The sequence below is a fragment of the Epinephelus lanceolatus genome, chromosome 12 (genome assembly GCF_041903045.1).
Source record: "Epinephelus lanceolatus isolate andai-2023 chromosome 12, ASM4190304v1, whole genome shotgun sequence".
Classification (NCBI taxonomy): Eukaryota; Metazoa; Chordata; class Actinopteri; order Perciformes; family Serranidae; genus Epinephelus; species Epinephelus lanceolatus.
In genome coordinates this window covers 29,392,963-29,420,395 of record NC_135745.1, presented here as the reverse complement: position 1 = coordinate 29,420,395, position 27,433 = coordinate 29,392,963, and the positions used below count along the sequence as shown (strand labels likewise).

At 41.6% G+C, this 27,433-nt stretch overlaps 1 protein-coding gene across 5 annotated transcripts; it reads right to left on the bottom strand.

Moving 5' to 3' along the window:
- Window positions 1-51: 51 nt before the first annotated feature.
- On the bottom strand, window positions 52-27,058 carry LOC117271521 (homer protein homolog 3). 5 transcript variants are annotated; one of them, XM_078173225.1, is made up of 11 exons: window positions 26,489-27,058; window positions 26,262-26,310; window positions 23,746-23,861; window positions 19,906-20,074; window positions 15,273-15,404; window positions 15,021-15,125; window positions 13,743-13,876; window positions 10,225-10,381; window positions 4,111-4,218; window positions 3,909-3,989; window positions 52-1,612 (listed from the first exon to the last, which is right to left on the bottom strand). In XM_078173225.1, exons 3-11 carry the CDS (start codon window positions 23,763-23,765, stop codon window positions 1,427-1,429), a joined length of 1,092 nt encoding a protein of 363 aa, XP_078029351.1. In that variant the 5' UTR covers window positions 23,766-23,861; window positions 26,262-26,310; window positions 26,489-27,058; the 3' UTR covers window positions 52-1,426. The 5 variants fall into 5 exon arrangements, with proteins under 5 accessions (XP_078029351.1, XP_033505601.1, XP_033505598.1 ...); XM_033649710.2 differs by lacking the exon at window positions 23,746-23,861 and having other exon boundaries at window positions 13,743-13,855; window positions 26,489-27,054; XM_033649707.2 differs by lacking the exon at window positions 23,746-23,861 and having other exon boundaries at window positions 26,489-27,053.
- Window positions 27,059-27,433: the final 375 nt, after the last annotated feature.

Genomic DNA, 27,433 nt, shown 5'->3' with positions numbered 1-27,433 from the left:
ATCAGATGGCCCACAGGTAACTGTCAACACAAGAAAGAAGTACATTAAAACTACTGTATTCTTTGCTTTTATTTCCAAACCGCCATGACAACAGCTCACAGTTTGACACACAGAGCTGGCATGACTACCACCAACCATCCTTGGATGAACAGAATAGAACAATAAGGCTTGAAAAAATAATGCAGACACAGCATCATGTTAAACAATACAGTCTGTGTGATAAAAGACAATCTGTGTTTTTAAATAAATTCACTCTTCGTACAGTTCAGCCACACTCTGAAGGCGCGTGGCACACCGTCCACAGCTAAAGGTAACGTGCTGAGAAATGACAGAAGGCAGAAAATCGCTCTTTAATTTCCTCGAATGCGTCGTAAATATCATAAATAAGCTCCTAAGTCGGTGGTTTGTTAAGAGATGATGCACGGGACGACCAGTTAAACTTATCTGTAGTACTAACTGAAGACTTCCTGTGTTCAACTGCATTATTGATTTATATCATGTGGAAAATACTTATTGAGCCTAAATGTGATTACTTGATATATCTTATCTAAAATGTGCTTTGCAGGTTACTGTCACATATCTTAGATTTAAAGGTTTCTTACGAGCTTAAATGAAGATGTGATAATAGACAAGCTGCGGATGAGTCTGCTCTGTTGGTGTCCGTATTCAGATCTAATGTTTAAGTTGTGTGTCCATGCCTTACCCAAATATAAAACACTATTAGCTTATTTTTCTACTGACCTTGAACGTGTCTTTGCTTATTCCAGTGGGGAAGGACTACAACCAGTTTGTCCTTGACTTTACACAGCTGCTATTGTATGAACGGGCAACTACAAGACCTTAACTGTTAATTTAGGAATAATTATGTTGTATGCAGGCTGTTAAATACGCAGATCTCTTAAAAGCAATCTTGCTGTGTGCACTTTTCTTAATCTGCATTCACTTCATGGACTCGTTAAGATGTTTAAATATCATCTGCAAGTTGAAAAACAAAAAACAAACAAGGCCTCTTATTCATATTGACACTGCATCGCCGTTTTGTGTACAAAAGTTATGAAAAACTACAAGCACCAGTTCTCAATATTAAGTGTCTAGCAGTGTTAAGCACTTACCTTAAAGTTGGTTTATTGCATTGAATGTTACCCTTGAAAGCAACACGAAGCGTTTACATTAGATTGGACAAGCGAAACCATGTACTATATGCTGCTGCGTAGGCCAACACCTGCAGTATGTTGTTGAGTACAGCACAGCCACCGCAACCGCAACACAGACACGGAGCGACCTCCCTGCAGCCGAGGTGGTTCTTGTGCTTGAAGAGGACGTGGACCAGCTCCATCTTGTTTTGTTTGCTCCCCCCCACTGCATAGGCCACGTCAAATTTAACCCTGTCACATCTCTTTCTCTGTCGGGTTGGGTTTTCACCTTCTTATTTGTCGATGAGTTTCACCAGGCTCTGGCGAAGGTCATTAAGGTCAAAGATCTTGATGTCCAGAATTTCGATGGCCCTCTGGATCTCAGAGTCCATGCGATCCCGTTCCTCCAGAGAGTTGCTCAGGTTCTGCTCTGTGTTCTGGATGCGACGCTCCAGCTCTACATTGCGCATCTCTGTCTCCTGCAGAGAAGAAGAGGCTGTTGTCAGTTTAACTTTTAATTAAATGCTACTATTTAAAACATCACAGGGCTGTACAAACAGTGACTATGTTAACATGCACGAAATATTCTGGTTTTTGCCCTTATTCCAAAAAAGACAATATTCCTACTAAGCTGTTGAAATAGCTAATGAAAATGAATATTCCACTAATATTCCAGTTAACATGCAGCCGTGCATACACTGATTAACGTGCCCTCTACCAGTGATGGACTAATTCGACTGTGCGAACACAGCCTCCTTCTTTCATTCATTCAACCCCCTTCTTGAAAAGGTTGGTGTTGGGATATTTGGACATCTCCAAAAAGCAGGTTTGTTTCTTCTTCCGAGAAATGTGGGTTTTTCTTTTGGCTTTGTGTTTCAGTTCACATCAATTCAATAGAACTTTATTTATCCCAAAGGAAATTCTTGTGCCAGAGAATCCTTCAAATTACAGTAACGCTAAATGTTGACAACCAGTAACCAGTAACAACCAAAACAACCAGTGGGTTCCCCTGGGTCAGGGTCACTCACTGGGCCCAGTTTTAGAAACAATAGAGTATTAAATATCTTGTAATATAATATACAAGATAAGAAGTGTATTCAGTAAGATAAGTACAAGAGTTACTGAAAATTAATTAAAATGGTGGAGAAAAGCAGATTGCACCTGATAATCAGCGTTATAACAGTAAGAAGTAGTATTGCACATGATCTGAGGAAAATCTGGATCCCAGCCTCGCAAACTGCTGGTGAGTTAGTTTGTGTATAAAGCATCCCTGAAAACACACAGAGCTGACAGTAAACAGGAAAGAGGCCACGTGCCTTAACTGAGACTCATAAGCCCCGTTTTCACCGAGCAGTACGGTGCGGTTCAGTTCAGTATGTGAAAAGTTGTGGATGGTACCAATGGAACTCTTCCATACATCCCCATGCTTGGTCCCCCCTCTGTTGGGGTACCTAGCACACAGATCTGGTACTAAAAGGTGGAGCTGTGAACACTGCAGTCTGTTGATTGGTCAATAGTGAGGCTCATGTAACCACTGTTCATACTGTAAATAGTTTTATTAGTAGACTGTGACTATAAAATGAAAGGATGTTTTACTGCCTCTCACAGCAGCTGGAGTCGGACAAAAATAACTTAATTCATCGGGCCAACTGCCAGCAACTTTTAAGGTGGAAAATTTACTTGTAATGTTACTCAGTTCACGAGGTGACGACATGAATCCATCAACACACCTTAAATTTCACTGTAACACTAAACCCCTGAGCTTGCCTGAGAAGGACTAAATGCACAAATGGACTATTTTTAAATAACCCATGGAGAGACACTCTCACTGCAGCCTGTTTTATTTTGTTCTGAAAATGTCAGTGTGCAGTCGATAAACAAGGTGCAGACTTACAGTGAGTGCTGGACGGAGCAGTGAGTGACAACAACCCCGCCCACATTTAAGAGTACTGTTTGCAGTGGAAACACTAGGGTCTAGGTACCATGTCTGAAGGGTTACTTTTGGTTCGAAAGGTACCATACTGAAAGTGTTTGGTGGAAATGGGGCTATATTCTGAATGTGCTATATACACGTCCTAGGAAAGCTCCTAAATTTCAACTACTGCTGGCAAAAATGCCACGTCTTAATCAGAAAACGCTACATTCAAACACTACAAACAGAATATGCTGTTTACATGACCTGTATCACATAAAGAATATTGTCACATTTGAAATAATACTGGAATATCAGTGTGCATGTAAGCATTGTCAGTGCAAGGAGTGCAAATGCTTCTGTGCTTATTGGACTTTCCACAGTGCAAAATGAAGCATGCGTGATGAGCCACCCTATATGTGAGCTACTCTAAAGGTGCACCTCATTTAGGATGTGATTGAACACACATGAAGCCAGCTGCCAGCAGGCCGACTCATTACAAACACACAGGCTCTATATGATGGACTAGGTGCACCTGTAGAGTGAGCTGCATACAGGGTGACTCATCATGCATGCCTCATTTTGCACTGAGGAAAGTTCAACATGGACTGGAACGTTTGCATTTTGCACATTTTCCCACTGTCTGTGTCGTCCTGTAATTTATCAAATAGAAGCATTTAAAATCCAGACACTAGTCTGATTCTCTTTTTGTTCTCTCTGTGCAGGTCCTCTCTCGCTGCACTATGCTTTCACCACACCAGAAAAGAAGACAATCAAAGGACAGTGCAAAGGCACAGCTCAAACCTTGCAAACCACTACATAAATTATAAAAGCATACCACATTGCTGTAATCTCCCTCCTACCCGTAATCTGTGAATGGCCTCCTCTCTGTCGTGTTCCATCTCGTGGTACTCGGCTTTCTTATTTTGCAAAATGTGGATTTCCTGGAAAAGATTTGAAGGCGTTTCAGCAGCTGAATCTTTCATCATTAACACCTGTGATGAACCCTGCAGCTTCCGGCCTCTGACCCTAGCTGAGGATGAAAGTGGAACAAAGAACACCAACCTCATCTTTGGCCTTCAGCAGGGCCTCCAGCTCCTCCAGGGACTGGGTCAGCTCATCCTTCAGCATGTCACTGGGGCCGTGGCCTCCATGGGCTTCTAACTCAGCCACCTTAATACACACACACACACACACACACACACACACACAGACACACTACATTAAATCACGTTCAACATGTGGGACATAGCTTCACACGAAAACCTTGGCATTCAGTATTCTTAAATATTGAGAGCATATTGTTATTGACCTTTTGCTAAGCCCCACTCCTTTGTGATGGTCCGACAAGCTGCTCCTGAAGAAATATTAACATGTTTTTGGAAAAATGAAACAGTGATTCCAGAGAGAAGCAGACAAAGGGGTCTACAGTCTGTGTTTGAAGGATATATCCAGGAAGTCAAACTGACTCAGCAGCAACAACAGGTTAAAAAGACAAAGACAGTTAGAAGCTAAAGCTGAACTATAGGCTACAGATCACAGTGTAAAAGTGAACCACCACATCACTGCTGATCGCCACACAAGACAATGAAGATAAAGGGAAACTTTGCTGACATCGAACCAGCTGTGTGGCATCGCAGTGTGTGCAGATGAACAGTGTTTGGCTTCTAGTGCCGCTGCCAGTACCCGGACCTCTGGGATCTCCAGGGGAAGTCAAACAACATTCATCTGCGCACAATGCGATGACACACAGCTGGTTGAATATCAGCAAAGTTTCCCCACTTCCCTTCATGCATGTGTATCCATTCAGTAGGCTATATCTTCAGTAGCTAGCTAGCTAACCCTACACTTTTCAGGGTTTGATTTTGGTTTTGGAACAGGGAAGAAACGTATATCTTTTTCCAACCTCTCCAGGCAATGAGTATCATTAATACACAACGTGCCCCAGGCACAACATTTAGCTCCAAATCCACAAAACCAGCCTGAAAATGAAGGAAATCTGAAACGACTGCATTAGAGTCAATGGAGCACAGCTGTGTTGTTGTTGGACCCTGGTCTGAGCCGGCCGATGCTACGTTACGATTGGCCAGTCTGCCTCCTGGGGCGGGATTTAGCGAAGGGTCAATTCAAGTGGTTTGAGAGAACACTCAACTTCTGTACCTCCACTTGGTTTTAGAAAATCTAGGCCGTGACCGGAGACTTTGGCCAATCTAAGGTCATTTTCAAAGGAAGCAGCTGTCAATCATGTCAGTTACTGCTTGTGCTCTAAAACTGTCAAACTAGGCAGTGCTGATCAAACAGCGATCAGAAACATAATTTTGTGCTGCGAAATGAGGTTTGTGACCATGCCGCCACGTTGAAAACAGTCAAGCCAAAACAAAGCACCAGCCAGACGAAGCTGTCTCATTTCACAGCTAAACAGTACACTAAAATAAGTTCCTGAAAACATCTGAGGTGAGAAACAGGCAATGCAGTAACATAATCTTGATTTATATTTGATCAGTGCTGCCTTGTTTGATAGTTTGACTGTGAACGCAGCTTATGAGCAGTGATTGACATGACTGACAGCAGCGTTAGAGACCCCTCGGCTCTGACTGGTTGTGTGCGGTGAGCTGGGGTAGATTCTAGCAAATGCCATTAAAAGCAGGAGTGTGAGAAGGAACCTGTTTTTTACAGACTATCTGTCTGATGTTCTTTTGTGTGGATCTATGCTTTCAATTTTATCTGCACATCATGACTTTTTTTCTTCCCTTTATCTACAAGTTAAAACACGCTACAACTTTAACAAGACTGATCAACAGGCAGATGAGTGAGTCATGTCATTATCAGGTACGCAGGAGTGAAATCCTTGCTGCTTCGTCATCTTGGCTTCATGAATCAGAAAAAAAGCAGAAGCACAACCTCTAAAAATGCCCCCCTGTCTGAAAGAGACAGGCTGGATTATTTTAAACCATGTATGGTTGAGACGAGAAGGAGCGGTAGAAGGAAGGAAAAAAAAAGCGAGAACCGAGTGGATGCCAGCTCCCTCTGGTGATTTTTCATTTTTTCCTAACTGGGGCATTGAAAGTAGGATATTGCTGTCCTACAAACCCCTCTCCCTCCCACACCACCCCAGAGACGTGAACCATTTTCAGCCACCTGGTCCCCTTCCTCAGATAGAGGGAACGAGCTCGGTCCAAAGGAGACAGAGTTCTCACTTGTATGAATTAATTTGTTGATGTGGACCAAAACGGTGTTTGAAATACCAGGCGTGTGGGGCAGAATTAAAGAGCAGTGATCGATACTGTAAAGCTGGGCTATAATGGAAAAGGATCAAGGTATTAAAGCATTGAATCAGAGAGGTTTGTAATTGTCAGCCTGAGGCGAGGTCGCTCCCAGTGGAATCAGCTACCAGCAAATGTGAAAATACCTTTTATTGATGAGCGAGGAGAGGGAGGGCACAGGCATCTGCGTTCACTGGAACCTACGAGGTAATTCATGTGTGAAACTCTCCTGAGGCTCAGGGTGTTTAGACCGAATTCCCTTGTGGTGAAATGCTACATTAACGTGTGCATGGTGAACCGGTTCAACCGGCAGGGAACACCTTGATTAAAGCGTTGGAGGGAAAACGCCCACAGCGCAAGTCATGTCAAAGAATGATGAAGTGTTGCCAGCCTGACTAACTTGTCCTTTTTTTATTTTGCTGAACAAGTGCTTTCAAACCGAGGAAATTAAGCCAATAAAAAAAAGCATGACCTCTCTCAGCAGAGAAAGACGTGCGACTCAGTGTTACTGAGAGCAACAGAATGACAGAATCCCACCAGCCTTGTTTGAGCGAGGCTTTACTTCACCAATAATCTGAGTGACTGCTCCTCCTGCAGAGCTTCACAGCTCCAGCATTGATAATTAGGTGTGACCTTAACCATCAGCTTCTGCCCTGCAGGTTACAACAGAATGAATAAGGACTTGACTGCACCACAAGAGAGAACAACTACTTTTCAGTGTTTGACTCTAATGCATGGAGGGTTTTTGGCCTGATTTAACTTTTCATTAACTAGCAGTCTTTCATCTTTGAACAAATCTGTTTCAACCAAGCCGCAACCTCCGGGGCTGAAAATGAAGCCAACACGAGAGGTGCCAAAAACTGCAGTTCCTTAAATGGCCACTGGAGGCTGGCTCCAAACACTCCCATAGATCCCCATGTTAAAACGCCCAGCATTAAAACAGAAATTAACACGTTTCCAGCCTGGTACAAAAATGGTTTTACTCTCTGTAGCTAATCTCAACATTCATGACAATTTTACGTGGGTGGATCTTTATATAACTCTTCAATTTATATTTTATTAAGGCTTAAAGTTTAATATTTAAGCGCAGGGCTGCTTGAGTGACAGTCTGAGAGTCAGATCCACCCCTCACTCCTCCATAGCTCCAAACTCTCTTCCAAATATGGTCACTTCTGGCCCCAAAAATCCAAGATGGCGACAGCTGAAATGCTGAATGGGTGACATCACCCACTTTTTTTTACACAGACCATGGTTTCAACACTCACCTCTGCTCAGAAACACTATTAAGAGCTCTCTATAATACATGAAATATGTAGCTGTAGAGTTTGAGGTCAACTTTCCCACAAAGCTTTTCATGTAACAGTTAATCCATCCATCAACCATCCATCCATTCATATAAACCGCTTATCCTTTTCAGCGTGCATTGGATGAGAGGCAGGGTACTTCCTGGACAAGTCACCAGGCTATCACAGCAAGTGCTCGGACGACTCGGGTCTTAAACTTTAATTATGTATAGCTGTTAACACAGTCAGTAGTCTGTGGTTTTTCTACCGAGACTCTGCCCTCTGCCTGTATTTTTTTTTTATTTCCATCTTATTTTTGCTGTCCGGGACATCTATGCCCATGTGGCCTCAGTATGCTCAGGTGAGGTCGGGGCTTTATAAAAAGGTAGTGACCAGCTGCTAAGCCATAAGCAGCATGTATGTAGTGAGGCGAAATGCCAAACAAGAGTCAGTCTGGAGTTAGCTTTTACCTTCATTTTTGTTGGCGAGCGTGTTTACAGACAGTAACCGACAATCCTGCATAGTGTAACTTTAAAGAGGAACAACATACTGTTTAAAAAAAACGTAGGCCCAACACTTTCTCTGCATTAAAAAAAGGAAATTCTTCTCTTTCCTGTTCACCTGAAGATGATAAATGTTGATATAATCTTCACATTGAATTTTACATAATACGTATGATACCCAGGCACCTTTTAGGTTCCTGAGTTTTTAAAAATGACACTTAAGATTAAACATCCGTGTATTTTTTTCTCGAGTAAAGCTAATTTAATATGTGACAAGATCAATTGAATTACTTTTAAATTTAGAAGTTGGAGTGTATGAGGAGGAAGGCAGCGAAAATCTTTATCTCCACACTCCTGAAGTACAACCTGAGAGAATGTACTTCTAAACCTGCTAATGAAGGCTTTAGAACAGTGGTTCCCAACTGGTGGGTTGAAGTCTAAAATGGGTCGTGGGTCCATTCTGAATGGACCACAAGTGACTCACAAATGTGTCAAGTTTGTAAAAACACATTATTTTGAAGTACAGTGAATTTCCGACAGCGCTTTTATTCTGAAGTGCGGTTTCCTGCTGTAGAGTGGATGAATATCAGATAGCTACTTAACAGAGACGGAAAACTAGCTCGACAACATGGCCAAATGCAAGGATGATGCTGAATAAATTAAACTGTGTGGACCTTGAACTGATGACTAAGAAGAAATCTGGGCCCCATGGCTGGACCAGTTGGGAACCACTGCTTTAGAACATTAAAGTATGTTGTTCGGAGTAAGTTTATGGCTGTTGTTTGCTACTTAGTTTGGAGATGGCTGATATGGAGCTGTGTAAGTTAAAGGGACAGTTCAACCCAAAATCAAGATTACATATTTTGCCTCTTACCTGTAGTGCCGAGGTAAGTGCCGCTTAACTGTATCAAACTATACTCGCCAACGGTCAAACCATGCAGAAGGAAGTGTGCATCTTCTGCTAGCTCCCCTAACACCAGTGAGTTAGCTAACGTTATAACTTGAAGACGAGACGCCATTAATGTTTATATCTTGCACCGTCACAGGCACAATCCTCTCATCCATGAGTAGATGCACGCTTCCTTCTGTGTGGTGATATGGTTGGTGGGTGTAGTTCAGTAGAAAGAAAAAATTCCTACATGAAACTGCTCACAACAAGGTCTGTGGGTTATCTTGAGTATCATGATTTCTGGAGAGAGACATTGCTGCTTTCACAAACATTTTTTGGTGCACTGAGCACCACAAGCTGAGTGCCATGTAGTTCTAACCTGGAAATCCAGATGCCCCGCCCCTAGCAAATTCGAATTTGCACTGCACGGGAATCTGGCCCCGACGAGCAGAGCCCGCTGAATCGCCAATTGGACCAATCAGATCAGTCTATATGACAGAGGTGGGCTCTGGGCGGGCGTAACATGATGACGACAGCGCTGCGCCGTAGGAGTCGAAAAGTAAACAGCCAAGACGTCCATTCAATTTAGCTTTGGAAGAAACGCTAGGCCAACTACACTTATCTTTTTCTTTGAGAGAGGAACAGAAGACTGCCCTAGAAGCCTTCGTTCCCAGGAAGGACGTTTTTGCCGTTTTGCCGACAGGATACAGCAAAAGCATAATATATCAGTTAGCCCCACTGTTCAGCAAACAAATGGGGCTTAGTGCAATGAGTATGTCACCTTGTTTTTTTGCTCTGATTGGCCATCGTGCTTTCCAATTGCGTGCGGCGGCATTTGAAATGCCTCAGTTAGTGCCGCCCCTTGGGTAGGAAGGGTGTATCGGTGAGGGCCAGACTCAAAATCTTTCTAGATTTGAGTCTGGATTTCCAGGCTAATGTAGTTCCATTAAATTGGAGAGAAGGCAGACATCTCTACGGCTGATATAGCCAACACTCAGCAACTCACACCAAAACAATCTAGACTGATAAACAGCACTACAGGTAAGAGGAAAACTGTGTATTTTAGATTTTGGGTTGAACTGTGCTTTTAACTCACTGTGATTGACACAGACTTGAGTTTTGCTTTAGAATTAATATCTTGATAATGGCTAATTCAGTGTTGATGGTAAGCACCCTCAGATAGAGCATCTTCAAAGTGCCCTCTGTACCTGAGTGTCAGACTGAAGCCAGTAGCGTCTCACCTGCTCTCTGAGCCTGTCTGTCTCCTCCTGATACGCTGCCAGCTGTTTCTTCCACTGTTCCACATTAGCATTAGCCTCATGCAAAGCTGCCACCAGTTTGGTGTTGCTGTCCTGCAGAGTGAAGAGCTCGGCCTCCAGGTTCATCTCACAGATCGACCTGAACAACACAAACGCAAAACTGTAAACCTGTGACACACTTTACATGACATATATGACACAGTAAATACAAGCGTTATGATGCTATGGCTTATATTGCACATAATTATTCTACATCCTTGAAGCCAACAGTCTAATATCTATGTTTACTGGATACTATGGCTGTGTAGTAACAACCCAGATTTTACTGCTGCAAAGAGTTTAGAACATGATGAAAAACTGCTGGCCTGGTTAACACAAGCAACAAGCTACTGTAACAGCATTAAGAACTCTGTAAGGACTGCAGCCTGCAGCAGCACAGTTACTGCCCCAACTGAAGGTCATTTCACAGGTCTTACAACAAAGCAAAGATACACTCATTAAAATGCCCCGAGTGCAAACAACAAGGCCAAACTGTTCCCACAGTGATCCTCTAATCCTGGAGAGTTGACTATCTAAAAGTCATTTTCATCAAAAGAATGAATGTGACACTGAAAGACTACTTCCTTTCTCCCCAGGAAATTAGAGTGCTGACATGTTTTTTAAAAGTTTAATTTACTTTGGAAGCACCAGGGAACAAAGAAGCAGAAAATAGCCGTCATTGACCGAGGCGGTTGTAAAGTCTTTTGTGTGGTTTAATTTTTTTTCTCTTTTAGTGATACTATCACACTGACTTTGGCTGCAGATCAAATCTTCTGTACATAAAGTGTCATCATCTGTTTGGCTTTAAGCTGACTATTACTTGGGACTGAATTTAAAATGTGTTTAGTCCCAATACGTGATACATTCAATGTATACACACACGTCTATATGTTAAGTGTTAAGCTACAGTCGGTAGATGGTTAGCTTAGATTTATTGCTAGTAGTAATTAGCAATTTTATACCCATAAACAGCTGAACAAGCAGATTAATCATCCCTGTGATGCTGCTTGTATTTACACTGCAGTTTGGAAAACAAATGAGTTTGGACACACTGATTCGATCATAAGCTCGACTGCATGAGGTCGCCACATATTTCATTTAATTAATACTATTGATTACAGTTGAGCAGGTAATCCATTACCTTTTTCAGGGTTCACTGACATGGTTTTAATTTCCAAGGTTAATTACAGTTTGACGTCATTTAATTTAGGTCTTCTAGGAAGTGAAGGGGCCATTGTTGAGGTGTTGACTCATACACATCAAATAACGCTTGTAAGCATCTCTTCATTCAGTCGGTGTGAGCCACCCACAATGCTTTTAAATCCTATGGTCCAATTATTACAACAGAAAGCGGCTCCTTAATGGTTGCCATGGTAAACTGTTGCCATGGGACAACCTCAAGCTTTCAAGATGAAGAGGCTCCGAACAAAGGCGATGGATCGAGGATGGAGAGAGAATCTGACTGATCTTTTCTGCAGACTGAACCAAAATTGATTGAAACTGTTAACATGTAATGACTTCATGTCTCTTATGTAATTCATAGAATCGTGCATATTATTTATCATAGCATGTAAATGCACACATAATCTAGGAGGAGGCCTGTTTTACTGAGAGTGTGTCAATCTCCTCATCCAACTGTGGGCAAGAAAGTGAATAAGCTTATTTCTCACTATAAAAAGAGCTCCATTTACTGAACATTTCTGGAAGCTTTAAGCAACATTGCTCAGATAGTTATCACCTGTTACCATGTGACTGAAATTCCATACTAAGGTCATGTGATAAGTAACAGCTCCACTCCACCAATGAAGGCCATGAGCTGTGGCTGAAAGCTACAGAATTTTTTAGAAAACAGACCTTGTGCCTTTTTGTTTAACTACTGTATCTCCATGGTCAATGATAAACTGTCAAGCTCAGCTCTATTCATGTTTGTGAGCACTTGATAAAATGAGAGATAACTTTGAGTTTTTCATCTTGTTTCAAACCAAGTTTGAACTTTGTGTGCAGCAGAGTAGATGAACAGTGAAACTGAGAGCCTACAATCACGATTTTTAAAGGACAAGTAGACACATAAACACTGAATTGACATCAGATTCTTAATATCTACACAAAACAAGCATTCTACAAAGCGATAATTATCACAGACTTCAAAGTGGAAATAGACACATTTTTTGCTTAAACTTATGATTATGAAGTACATTTTGACTGCACAATGTAATGGCTATAGAATGACACTATCTGCGTTCAGTCTGGTTCCCAATAAGCGTCACTTTCACTCTGTAATTCTGTCTGCCACCGGGTATGATCAGGGAAATTAAGGCTCATTGTATGACGCAAAGGAAGTGCATCAACCATTGCGCAACTGAACAGGAAGAGGAAAATGCTTTTGTTTTCAGAGGTTGCTATTGGTAGCTATCCCAGTTACCGAAGAGAATCAGTGGAAGTTATTTGCAGTTTCTATCCCCTGTAATGGAAATGGTGGACGGTGAAACAAATAAAGTAACGGTGGAAACTGTGGTAGTTGCTTGGCTCTGAAAAAAACAAAACAAAACGGAAAGCAGTCACGTTGTCGTTGCGGCAGCGACAACAATAATACCACTTGGAAACACTGTGGGTGGGTGAGTTGTCGAGTGTTGGAGATATTGGCCTGCCTCTTGAGTAGCCTATCGGTCTGCCTTCTCTCCAGTATGATGGCACTAAATCTAGATGGCACTCGGCTTGTGTTGCTCAAAGTGACAAAAAAATACATTTGAAAAACTCAACAGCAATGTCTCTTTCCAGAAATCATGACCCAGTTACTCAAGATAATCCACAGACCTTGTTGTGAGCAGTTTCGTGTAGGAACTATTTTCTTTCTACCAAACCTTACCCACCAACCAAATCACAGCACAGAAGGAAGCATGCATCTACTGCTAGCTCACCTCGCACCACTGAGCTAGCTAACATTAGAGCTCAGCCAAGGAGAACGCCATTAATGTTTACATCTCGCACTGTCACAAGCACGAGCCTCTTGTTCATATGTCGATGCACGCTTCCTTCTGTGCAATGATACAGCTGTTGGGTGTAGTTCTGTAGAAAGAAAATAGTTCCTGAATGAAACTGCTCACAACAAGGTCTGTGGATTATCTTGAGTAACTGGGTCATGGTTTCTGGAAAGAGACATTATTGTATGCTTTTGTCACTTTGAGCACCACAAGCTGCGTGCCATCTAGTTCCGTTATACCAGAGAGAAGGCAGACATATCTACGGCTGATATCTCCAGCACCTCACACCACAACAGCATAGACTGATAAACAGCACTATGGGTAAGAGGAAGAATATGTATTTTTGATTTTGGGGTGAACTGTCCCTTAAGGTGTTTGGACAGAAAGTGAGATTAGACTCAGAGAAGAGGAGTTCACCTCCTCAGTTTCCAATCTGCTGATGTGTGTGTGTGTTTTGGTGGGTGTGTATAACTCAGTTACCCCTCAGAGAGCATCTTTTTAATGCGCTCCTTCTCAGAAGACAGGGTGATGTCCGCGCTCTGGCTGCGGAACAGCTTGTCCTCGGGCCCGTTCACACACATCACCGGTGGAGACTGGAGTTCATCCGAGAGGTCCTGAGAAACACATCAGTAAATGGACTCTCCTGATAACGCACACAGCGACACAACACGCCGCATCTCAACAGCAAATGGGTTATTCATAGACGAGAGAGGGGCTGCGTCTATCATGAATTTACTGTCAAAGCTTAAAAATCTCATTCGCATTAAAGTCCAATAAAGACTGCTCAATGTTTAAATTAAAAAAACATAGAAATGAAGTTAAGTTATGTAGCAGAAGTTCTTTTCTCTCTCTCTCTGATGGACTCATGGTGATGAGAACTGAACCTATTATGGTGCTTGTTTTGGTCTGATAAAATAAGAGCTATCAGCCCAACACTGCAGGTTGAAATAGATTCAGGGACAGACAAAAAGGCAATTTGCACACATATAATAATACTACAACAATGACAGACTCACCTGTGAGAACTATGGAGGAAATCCATCAGGTGGAAAGAACAGACAGAGAAACATGTCATCACAAAGCTCCCCACACTTAATCACCTTTCCAACAATATCACAACCATTAGCAGTAATGCAGCGCGGTGCTACTTAGCAAGAATCAAGCACTATTAATTGACGCGGTTGGCAACTGTCTGGACCTTCTCCAACATGTTCATTAAATCGATAAAGACGTGGAGCGTGAGACATCACTTGGAATCTGTTCAGCCGTAGAATTAAAAGGAAACGGGCATGTTCCTCATGACCAAGCAGATGTAACTGATGGGTAATTATTCTCTATTGATCAAAAAAGCCCTGAGCTGACTACAGTTTCATCATTACACTCTTTGAATCAGAGGCTTCTCGGTGGCAGTGGATGTGGCACACCGCTGAGTGGCACGGGATAATTTTACCATTGCCCTAGTTTTCCTCACTTTCTCTTCCCTCCGAGACAAGTGACCCAGCTCATCTTTCCTCTGCCTCCTTTTCTCCCTCTCTATCCATCCTTTGATTTAATAACAGCGTCTAGTAGTTGAACTGCTGCAAAGTAACACAGGTGCATCCATCTAACCTTGGCCTGTGCTCACACTCACTCCTAAAAATGCCCACAATGCATCACTGGATGCTTCTGTGGATCATGACACTGTTCTCACGTCTACACTTTCTGCCTGATACCTGCAGAGGCTTGCTCTACTTTCACGTTCACGTTTTTTTTCCTCACCTGAGGAGCAGCGATGCTGAGTGCCGTGTTGGCCAGTTCTTTATCCTGCGACTTCTCTCGAGCCAGACGAGCTGCATCTTTCACCTCCTTGAACTTCTCGGAGAACTTTTCAAAGGAGGACAGACTGTTTCAGGTAATTAAACATTAATAATGCAGCACTCATTAACCTCCGCAAATGTACAATGATTGAGAGGTTTTGATGAATAAAGAAGATTTCCTGAAGTATTTATCAGCGCTTTGACCTCCGTTTACCTGATGCAGCTGCTGCTCTGTGGCAAAACCAAGACCGTACACAGTGTTGGCCCTGCTGTCTGCCCACTGACCGAACTTCTGGGACGTCTTGGTAAATGTCATGCTGGGTGTGACGGTGCAGTTGATGATTGCCTGCAAATGCAGAGGAAACAAAGATGATCGTCCCTTCAGGAAGGGTCTGTAGTTCAGCAGCAGATTCAGGAATCCAGATTAAACAAATCACTTGAAACTATTAATTGGTATTAGTCGAGGTATTTGTATTACCTTCCTTATTTTAACTTGCATTACTTCAGGCCCTGCCTATACTTTGCATTGTGATTCTAGACCCTTAAGTAAGGTACACAAGCCAAAAGAATGATGATGGGTGCAAATTTGGCGTGGCAATTTTAATTTAAAGGTTACTCCAGTGGTTTAGTGTTGAACTTCCGTACCCCTCAGTCTGAGTAAAACTCCAGACACATTAGATTGCAGATTTTTCAACTGACAGCATCTTGTTAGACTCTGCCTGCCTCCTTGCCTGGGTCCAGAACTTTCAATCCACCCACTCCACTAAGTTGGAGTTGACTGAAGATGGAAACAGTTAAAAAAGTTGACAGTTCTGTCTGATATCAGTCAACCTGCCCCCTACATGCTAACATCTGTCAAACTCCACAGCCCCAGTTTGTAATACATTTTAAGAGTCTGTGACATCACCATGAGGGTTATTTTCTCAGACTTGACACAACTCCTTTAGAGGCGTCAAAAACGTAACATTGCTGAAGTGCCCCTTTACTCTCCCTATGCCTACTTTTATTCCACTTTAAGATACAAAAGGATATAAAAAGAATATATTTTCCGGGGGATCTCTCAGTCAAAACACTAATAAAAGACGGAGAAATGCCATCCTTGCAGTCAGTTTCTCCCGGTTAGGATTTCCTCAGTGTTCATTGTTGAGGAGGTTTTAAGCGGGAGCAGAGTATCCACAGAGGTCCCTTCCTCTCCAAACCAGATGGGGCAGGAGATTCAAGCCGGTAAAAATACTGAATAAAGGAGTTACATGTTACATGCTGTTTGGAACAGCAGCGTCTGCTTACGCTTGACTTCATACAATTTAAACATATAATTAAAAACGACCAAGATCTACAAAGTGTTTTGTAAAAACGTGGTTTAAAACTGGGTAAAAGGTCAATTAATGATAGTTTCGATCAGGCAAGCACAAACCTGACACACACGCAAAGGGCATATAACGCCATTGACAGGCAATGGCGACCAAATGACGTGGACTGCGTCCTTGATTGAGATTACAAATTTCTCTGGGTTTACAGGTAAAAGGCACATTGTTGGAAAAAATTGGGATATTGTAAGTACACAAGTCATAGAAATATATAATATATAACATTGGTTCAGTAGTTTTTGACATTCTAATGCAGAAAAGTTACAATTTATATCTTTCCATCATAATACCTGATTTAGTTACGTAAAAATGTTGCTGTATTGTAAATATAGAAATAATTTTGAATGAACATTCACATTTTTAAAATGGTGGATTTCACCTTTTGGATTCTGCAGCAGTAAATGACAAAAGCTGTTGTTAAAGCTAAATTATTCATTTAGTAGCAGTGTCATCAGTAATTTTGTGTCATTGTTTGGACACAAAACCTCCATGAACCTTGTCAACACTTCATATTTGACATGTTTGCTCATTGTGACTCATTGGTGAAGCATTAATGTTCCTCTGGGATTCCTGACAATCACCTAACGAAACTAAAAGATTTAAGTGCACGCTAAATACATTTTCCTGTCATTCTAGGTAGTTCTTATCACACTGCTGTATATTCAAGTAAGGATAGAGCGATACATCGGCTGGCTGATATATCGGGCCGATATTTGAGTTTTTTACTTGTATCGGCATCGGCCGATACGCGCGTGGGTTCGCGGATTAATTTTTCCCTGGCATGATTTACAGACAGGCATCCACGGGCAGCTCTGTGTTGCCGGAAGACCCTGCAGCGCACATGCAGCGAATCCTACTGTGTACAGTAGTTGTTGTTTTATTTATGCTTCAGCTTAAATATTTGTTTATTTTATAAAGACATTACTGGAAGATTTAAGAGCACTGAACTCTTTTTTTTATTTGAATGTATAATAATAATAATAATAATAATATTCTACCTGTTCTACCTCAACTTTCCATCTTGTTTTAGTATTTTTTACTGTTCAATAAATGTTTCTTATTTTAAACTTGAGACCTGTAATATTTGTTATCATTGTGTCATTTTTTTTATGTAAATTGAGGGAGCAAAAGCAGTATCGGCCCCAAATATCGGCTCAAGAAAATCGGCAGTCCATAATCGGTCATCGGCTAAGGGTGATGGAAAAAAATCGGTATCGGCATCGGCTCTAAAAAATCCATATCGGTCTATCCCTATATTCAAGTCTTCACTTTTCTGGTAAGGTTGGTTTTTAACTAGCTACTTGATGCCAAAAAAGGGAGTTTGACAACGATTGACAGCTGTGTGCACCCATTGGTGCGATCTGGATCACTGGCGCTGCTCACAATTTACTGAATAGCTGTATGGGCGGGGTCTAAATACTGCTGTGATCGCTGCTGTGCAGACTCTGGCACCAAATAATGTCACCAGCACAAGAAAGCAGTGGCTGTATGCGGGATATTTTAGTTTCAGCATTGTCCAATTTAATATACAGTCTGTGTTTTGAACACAATACAAACACCACAGCTCTGCCATGTCACACACTCTTATTGTTCAAAGTACATTCAGAGCAGAGACCAATTTAAATCACATTTACTGTCAAAGAGAAGAAACAAACGCAGCACATCCACCAGGTTCATCACCTCAGTCTGAGAGAAGTGGCCAAAACCACCTCTCTCAGACTGAGCACATGAAAAAAAATTATTAGAGCGGACCTATTTATAAACCTTTTTACGTCATCTCCAGCCTTACAATAATGGACCTGATTTAAAATCCCAGAATTGCAGGGCAATGGCAGCTTAGGAGGAAGCTTTTTCGTCCTTCTCTCCCCTCCAACAAATGATTACATGAACTCCACGGTCTCCGTTTCTGCGCTGACATGTTTGACATAATATGTTGGACGGTGGCGACAGCAGTGAAGATTACCGTGGAGCCAGACACCAGTCCTGGCAGGATTGGGCTGCTGAACGACCAACTGCCACCCCGCACAGCCTTCTGGGAGGCAGAAATGTGGGTCAGACCAGAGGTGCTAAGAAGAGATCAGATAGACCCCCCCCTCCTCCACAGCGATTGATGTGGCCTCTTCCTCATAATCTAAATCCACAGGCCTGTGAGGAAGACGCACTGGCTGCTGATTCGTTGACACCCACTGTGGTTTTGTTCACTCTCTATTTCTTAACCTTACAGATTTTCTGGCAGGAGGGCGGCTGGTGAAGAGGAACATTAATGTGAGGCTGCTTTTGTTACAGATACTGAATAGCCTCTTTTCTTTTGTTGCCAAGGCCACCGTCCTCACTGCAATCAAGCAGAAAAACACTACTTTAAGAAAAGCCTTCAGAAACCGGGTGTTTTAATTATCAAAGATACATGGTTCACAGTTTAGCTCTGGATATTACATCCACTGGAACTACAAGTTGCGTTTTCCATACATTATGTAATTTTAGCAGGGGCAGATTATGAGACAATAGGGCCCTGGACACAGATATGCAAAAGGCCCCACCAACTCTCCGACATCGGTGCAAAACACAGATTTCATGGTGTTTTTTGTGTCTCTTTGTGGTCATTTTCTGTCATTTTTCATCTCTTTCTGGCTTTTTTGCCTGTTTTTGTAAATATTTTGTGTCTCTTTGTGTCCTTTGCATCACTTTGTTGTCTTTTTGTGTCTCTTTGTGGTCATTTTATGTCCCTTTTCAGATCATTTTTCATCTCTTTCTGGCTTTTTTGCCTGTTTTTGTAATTATTTTGTGTCTCTGGAGTTCCTTCGCATCTCTTTGTTGTCTTTTTGTGTCTCTTTGTGGTCGTTTTATGTCCTTTTTCAGGTCATTTTTCATCTCTTTCTGGCATATTTGTCTGTTTTGGCAATTATTTTGTGTCTCTGGAGTTTGTTCGCATCTCTTTGTGGTCTTTTTGTGTCACTTTGTGGTCGTTTTATGTCCTTTTTCAGATCATTTCTCGTCTCTTTCTGGGGTTTTTTTTACCCGTTTTAGTAATTATTTTGTGTCTCATTGCAGTTCCTTCGTATCTCTTTGTGGTCATTTTATGTCCTTTTTCTGCCATTTTTTAATCCCTTTATGGCTTTTTTGCTTGTTTTTGTAGTTATTTTTTTTTGTCTCTATGTAGGTCCTTTGCATCTCTTTGTGGTCATTTCGCATCTCTTTGTGGTTGTTTTGCCCGTTTTGTAGTTATTTTGTCTCTCTTTGCTGTTCCTTTGCATCTCTTTATGGTTAGTTTGTGTCTTCTTGTGGTCATTTTGAGTCTCCTCCTGGTCAGTACATGTTAATTCGAGAGACATTTTGCAGGTGAAGGTCAGGAGGCCCCCTGACACCTCATGCTCCTGGGCCTGTGCCTGGTAGGCCCATTCAGTAATCCATCTATGTATTGTAGTATAGTTTTTATGTTGACTTTATGACTTACTCTACTGTCCATATTATCATCATTATTACCATTTTCCTCACCTTGGTCCCACCCACGCTGATGATGCGGTAGACGTTACGGTTGGCATCATAGAAGAAGGACACGGTGACGGCATGTTTGCTGGCGGGGATCCAGTTCCTCTTGGTGGCGGGGTCAATCTGGAAAACATGGGCCCGGGCACTGAATATCGGCTGCTCCCTGGAGGAGGAAGCACAGGGATGATGATGGGAAAATTGCTTCTGAATAAGAAAATGTTGAAGAACAAACCCTTTCACAGACTTCAGGTTTAACAACAATGGTTTAGGAGTAAAGGATTATGATGTAGTTAACTTTGTGTGAAGAGCAGGAAGTTCTGGACATTTTTAAATCCTAACACAAAAAGCTTTTTGCATCATTTAGAGTGTGTTTCTGCTTATGATTTGAGCACCAACACATTTACATCCTCCATTAAACCCCATCATGATGCAGCTCTGTCCAAATGGTGCTTCTCTTTTGTTTAAAAAGGAAATCCTTCATTATTTTCCCAATGGTACATCTCCATCTGTCTCTTTGCCATCCAGGGACAGATGCTGGAATCATCCTTTGGCTTTCTCCCACACTTTCTCCTGCGTCATTCGCCATACAGGGCTGTGACTTAGCTGGCAAATGATGTTGACTAAAACGCTGTGAACCCTCTCCCAAGCCGTTCACCCTCCACCCTCTGCTCTGCTCCTGCCAGTATTTGCAGAGATGTATCCTGGATACGAGGTAAATATATCAAAGCAACAAAGTCCCTAGTGTTGGGAGGTGGTTTAGCCACGGTCATGTGGTATGAATAGCAAGACTGCTTAAGGTCTCTCTTTCTTTACGGCTCCCTTGTTCCTCTTCAGCCGGTGTCCAGTCAGTCCCTTTACAGCACTGTGTATTCCCACACTTTGCATTTATATTTAATACACTTAAAGACCTAATTTCCCTGCATTTTTAATGTTTACAATGTGCTTATATATTGTAGTATGACACACATATTTCTTTTTTATATACTGTAGCATTATGCACATGTTTTTGTATCTTATTTTCCTCATAATTTCTTTATGTGTATATATAAGACCAACTATAACTTGACAAAACTCCCTCAGGGGATCGATAAAGTATTTCTGATTCTGACTTTTACAATAAAACAGTGTGCGTATGAAAAAAGATATAATAGTAAAATTTATGCATCAGTCTAAATATGCAACCAAATTTTACTCTGAAACTCACTGATGTCACAGTGTAGGCTATCAGTCTGTTAGTTTGTTTTCTGCTTGGTAGAAATTGAAATTCAAAATAATGCAAAGACAAAAACAAGACAAAACAAGAGTCAACAGTCATGCCATCAACCCTGTGAGGCTGCCCTTTGGCACAGCAGGGCTTTGTGGTAAATGCTAACGTCAGCATGCAAACCTGCTCACAATGACAATGCTCACATGTTGATTTATACCAGGTATAATGTTTACCATGTTCACCATCTTACTTTGGGCGTGGTGACACACAAACATTTGCTAATAAGAATTTAACACAGTACAGCCAAGGGTGATGGTATTACATTAAACCAGAGTATTAAAATCTTGACCTCATGGTAGCGCTAAAGGCAAAGTCAGGGGATTGCCAAAGTCAACAGGATATATCCTCTGAGGACCATGAGCATGTGTGCTAAATTTTTAATGGCAGCCCTTTACATAGTTGTTGAGTTGTTTCAATCTGCAGCAAGTGGTGGGATTGTATCTGTGATCCCAACTTCAATATTGTTCAATATTATGTTTTCACACATTAACCCTTCTATTGTGTTCGAGTCAAACTTGACCTTTTTCCAAGTTAAAATATTTCATCAATCACCCATTCTAGAGAACTGGTTCAAAACCCTAGTTTAATCTAAATTTTTACTCCTCAATTTGGCTGTGAAAATATATTTTGAAAGGTCAAAGTTTTGCCTATTAAACCTCGTAATGAGCCAAACTACCCAGTGGTTTTTTATGTTTTGAATAGAATACAAGATCGATGTCAGTGGTAAGATCTGATGGAGCTGATGTCTTACAGAGTTGACAAAAAGTTAGATATTTATTAATTTCATAGCAGTTGTAGTGAGCAGCCATTTCATTTTTCAAAGTTGCTAAGAGTTTTCTTAATGCTAATCGAAATACTTATTTATAAACCATAATTATGATTTAGTTTGGATTAAGAGGGGTGACGGAGTTCACTTGCTATGGTTGAGACACACTTGATAGCAATATTATCTAAAGAATTTATCAAAAAAAATGAAAAGCTTACCAGCACAGCAACATTCTCACCTTTTTGGAAACCAGGAAGTGAGACAGGAGTCCTTGAGATATAGCTGACCCCTTTTATGCCTTAAATAAGGTTTTTGTAAGAATTGACAGAGTTGACAGGACACATCTTTAAAGGTCCAATATCGTCACAAAAAATATATTTCCAAAAAAAAGTTGACTATAGCAGTACATTTTAACACCATTTTTGACTTTGATTTTGAAGGCTTTTAACACATTTTTTAACTGTTTGAAGTTCTTGTCTGGAAAAGGGTGTTTTCTGACACGGGGCAAGTTCAAACTTAAAAAAATGGAAGTAGATAAAAATATTTAATAATTCATATTTATTTCATAGAAAAAAAACTTTTAAGAATAACATTTCAGCCTAAAGACAGAATTAGTGTGTTGATAAGTTAGTGTCAATCAATCAGTAAGTTAGAATTTTAAGGCTTTTTTTGGTAGGACATTATTTGTCTCAATTCTCAAGAATGGGTGAAATAAACTAACCTGACCCTCGTCCTCTTCCTTAATCTTAACCTGTTTGGAAATGGCAATTTTCAACTGCTGCCGATTTCCTGACCCTACAATGTTTTTTTACCTTCCTTTTTTCATTTTGCTTTTCTTCCTCTCATTTAATTGGTTAATTATTGGTTGACTAACTTATATTATCTTAAATTTAGGGCTGAAATATGTTTGGGAGTTGTTCTCCATGCAAAAAGAGTAACTATTAGTCATGATTACAGTCCTCTAACTTAACTCTAGCTCGTGTCATTTTAAGTGGCTGCAGAGGTGGAGAACATCTTTGTCTGGTTCCCATTATGTGATACATAGAGCTAGGAAATACAGCACCTTGGGAACATAGGACACTTTGTCATGTTCCTGTACAGTATGTGCCATATAAGTCTGGAGAACATAGGACCCTAGTAACAAAGGACTGACCCCCAAACAGACCAGTTGATTGACACTCAGGGCCACACCGCTAACAACTTGAATAACTTGCTACAGCAGAAATCACTGACAAGGTCACAGATAAATGCAGATACGGAGTCCGAACAAAGACTGAACTGACAGTCCATCCCATCTTAACAAACATGGCACACAATGAGCTCCAGACATACAGGACTGAGGACTGTAAGCATCTTCTTTCTGAAATGTCTTTAATTTATGGCAGACAGACTTTTAACCCAATGCTTATGTTTTTTCAGACAGTGCAGACATTGATCAGACTCAAGAATCATCAATCTTATCTTTGTGTCTCATCAAAAATGTTGCCTAATAGAAGCTAAAACTTAAAATGATAAAATCCAGGACACTTCTTCTTCTTTCTAGTATTGTAAGCTGCCGCGGCTGCTGTTCCCAGTAGAACTGTATTATTTTGGCCAGTCATTGTACATTTATATCTGACCCCATTAGTGACACACAAATCCAGTAATGGCTTCTCTGTGTGCTTCTCAGCGTGAGAGAACATGATAAAAAGAAACATTAGATGGACCTGTACATACACCGTGTTTCAAGGACTGGCTGTGAAGGTGTTGATATGAATGTCGTCAGCACTTTGATGGCTGACCAAGTCTGATAATAACCCACCCTATGATTCTCCTTCTCATCTTGCAGTAATCCTCCCTGTTGTCGGTGGATCTCCTGCTGCAACCACTGAAACGCTGATCTGAAGACGCTGGGAGTAAGAGTTGTCCTCTGGCTTTCTATTGACATAGATTTAACTGTCATATGAGAAGAAACAGGGAAGCAGTGCAACCTAAAGCCGCCTCAACTATTTTAAAGGGGCACTCCTTTGCACTCATAAAGTTGGGGCGACTTGGGTGGCAGATTAAAATAAACATGATGAAATTTGAAGCAGCAGTGGTCGAGACATCTTGATTTATACTCCCTGATATGAAGGTATAAAGCATCAAATATACAGGATGCTACAGTTCCCATAATGAAATTCAGCAGTGTCTTTTGTTAGATCCTTCCTGCCTGGCAATGTCCTCATCTTTAAAACTCTATGAAAACTCCAACTCCTTTGTGGTCTTTTTGTGTCTGTGGTCTTTTTATGTCACCTTGTAGTCATTTTGTGTCTCTGAGGTCATTCTGTGTCTCTTTAAGGTCATTTCGTGTCTCTATGGGATCTTTTTGTGTCTCTTTGAGATAATTTTGTGTCTCTATGGGATCTTTTTGTGTCTCTTTGAAGTCATTTTGTGTCTCTCTGAGATCATTTTGTGTCTCTTTGAGATCATTTTGTGTCTCTATGGGATCATTTCGTGTCTCTTTGAGATAATTTTGTGTCTCTATGGGATCATTTTGTGTCTCTATGGGATAATTTTGTGTCTCTTTGGGATAATTTTGCATCTCTGTGGGATCATTTCGTGTCTCCGTGGGATCATTTCGTGTCTCTATGGGATCATTTCGTGTCTCCATGGGATCATTTCGTGTCTCTGTGGGATCATTTCGTGTCTCCATGGGATCATTTTGTGTCTCTTTGGGATCATTTTGTGTCTCTATGGGATCATTTTGTGTCTCTTTGAAATCATGTTGTGTCTCTGAGGTCATGTTGTGTCTCTTTGGGATCATTTTTTGTCTCTATGGGATCATTTTGTGTCTTTTTTGGTCTTTTTCTGACACTTTGTAGTCATTTTATGTCTACCCCTGGTCAGTACATGTTAATTTGACATCATTTTGCGTATTTTTTGTCATTTTGTGTCTCCTTGTTGTCATTTTGTGTCTACCCCTGGTCAGTACATGTTAATTTGAGTGACATTTTGCAGGTGAAGGCCAGGGGGGCCCCTGGGCCTGTGCCTTGTAGGCTCGTTCAGTAATCCACTCATGACTTCAGTCACATGGTCCCAGAGGGCAGTGGAGAGAGGCTCCACACTCCACACATTGTAAAGTTTGTAAAGTTATTCCATCACTGCCTGTTTGACCTTGCCTCAGGTTTAGTGCATGTGTTCTGCTACTTAACATGAAACATGTGATGTAACATGTTCAGCCTCACTGTCCCCCCCCGAACAGCAATCAAAACCTGTAACTCCCTATGGTGGAGTTAGATGTAACACAGTCATGTTTGGACAGAGAATGGTTGGCTGCAAGTGTGTGTGTGTGTGTATCTGTCAATACTTGTTCCTTCCTGTGTGAGAAAATTGTTGTTGAGACACACTCTGGTGGCGTAAAAGAACAGTGCGTGTGCTCATGTTTCTCTGTTAACTGCCCTCGCACTTCTCAAGGATGTTCAGCCACTCGACCTTCATCCTCAGCAGATGGATGTGGCCTGTAGGGTTTAATGGAGGTCTGTAAGCATAACAAAGCTGGGTAGTGATTACATGGGGGTTGGTGCTGCACCTCATGATGAACAACTCCACTAATTCCGACTACAATCTAACGTATCCATCACAATCTGCTTTACTGGGTTTCTGATCTGATCCGATCCATCTAAATCTTTTATACGCAGATGTTAAACATCAGGAAGACAGATCTCTACATGAATGCAACGTTGCTACTTTCATTCAGCACCAATAACGCTCCAGTTTCGGTTGTGCGTAAAGAAAGGAAGTGCAACTACATAATCTTTAAATAATCCATCTAAATAAAGCAGTGCACCAATATCTGACAACACAACAATCTGTGGCAGTTCACAGCTGTCCTACTGCGGATTAATACTCACATACTTGTTAGTACACATATTTAACAAATCAGGCAGAAGTTTGAGCCACCTCACTCCGCTGTGATGCTCTTTGCAATCGCTCTTCTGTCTTTTCTTAGTTCCAACTGCAATACAAGCATCCTAAGCAGAGTCATTGCTGTGAATTATGGATCAAATAATATGAAGACTCTGGGGCAACACAGAAAAAAACATTACAGGAGATGAAGGACTTAATTTAACAGATCTATTAAAGTCTGAAATGAGGGGAGAGAAGCTACAACATTGCTCCACATGTGCGCACAGAAAAATCCTTCATGTGAAGAGTTTCCTAAATGTGTTTAAGTATTATTATCATTTTAAATTATCTTTTTTTTTTAATTTAAGGTTTTTGTGGAGTGGTTGGCATTGTAAGGGCACAAGTACAAGAATTAAATGTCATGTCACAAGTTGTTAAATGTTCACTTACCTTTCTCTGTGGTGAGGATACATCTTAAAAGGTGACTGTGACTTCTTTTCTACAAAAAGAGGAGACAGAGTTGGAGCAGTAGTTCTAGTACTACTTGTTCTCTGCCCTAATGTAAGCAGATTTTTTTCTTTTTTTTGAGCTGGATCCGCAGATTTAACAACAAACTCTTTGCTCTCAAATTGCATGTGAAGCCTAATTAAAGCTACGTGCAACCCAGCCACACTCACCCCATGTCGGTGTAAGCCCTCGGTGAGCCTGTGTTGTATCTCACATTAATTCCGCGCTGCTGTCGCTGTCCCAGTCTCCTCTTTCTTTCTGCTACCAGATGCTTTATTCTCCAGGGGGGGGAGGTTTCACTGCAAGGCGCTGCACACAGACTGCTGCAGCCTGCAAAGTGTCTGTCCTATCCCGGCCACCGGCGTCCAGCGATCACCTCTGCGGAGCACCGGAGAGTCACAACCCAGCGGCGGAGGCAGAGCTGCTGACCTCGGTGACTGAAGTGACCGCGCTCCGGTGTGTGTCCATCCTCCGCTGAAGCAGCAGCAGCAGCTTTGCTTTTTCTCTCCCTGACCTCGTCCCGGTGGTCTCTGCTCCGCTCTCTAGTTCTCAGCTCTTCATCCAGCCGGCTGCACGCATTCAACAGTCGGACACAGCCGACGGTAGAGTACCACCTGCTGGCTCTACAGGCTCCGAGCAGCCGCTACAGCTGCATGAGGCAGTGAGGCAGGGAAACTGTGTCAACTTGCCTGCAGCCAATGAGCCTGCATGTGTGCATACTGCAAAGTGGATCTTATAGGTCTGCTCATTGCTGCCAGTTTCAAGGCTTAATGAAATATAGTCCCGAAGGGAAAGTCCTGACCTAAAAAGACTTCGTAAGAGTCATACTACAGCCCATTTACGACAAGTACAACTGTAATATGTTTTTTTTTACCCTCATATACCTTCAACTGCAAGTACTTCTGATTTGAAAGTGCTTTGCATGCTTATAATGAGCACCTGTGACAGAAAGACAACAGTGACATCGAGATGAAGGAGCAAAAAAAGAAGCAAAACTTTAATTTTCCAAGATCATCAACAGGAGAATCTTAGTGAGCATAGTTTTAGTCAACTACTAACATCGATCAGTGGGCAGAAATACAAAATGGTGCCAACACAAAACTTCATTTTCAGTT

Bases quoted from the DNA above. Each gene is read 5' to 3' on its own strand.
- LOC117271521 (XM_033649707.2), bottom strand. From the start codon at position 26,284: ATGTATCCTCACCACAGAGAAAG. The intron at 15,126-15,272 runs GTAAACGGAGGT...TCCTTTGAAAAG, and splicing joins CAGAGCAGCAGCTGCATCAG to TTCTCCGAGAAGTTCAAGGA. The intron at 1,613-3,908 runs GTAGGAGGGAGA...TCTTCTCTGCAG, and splicing joins AGGCCATTCACAGATTACGG to GAGACAGAGATGCGCAATGT.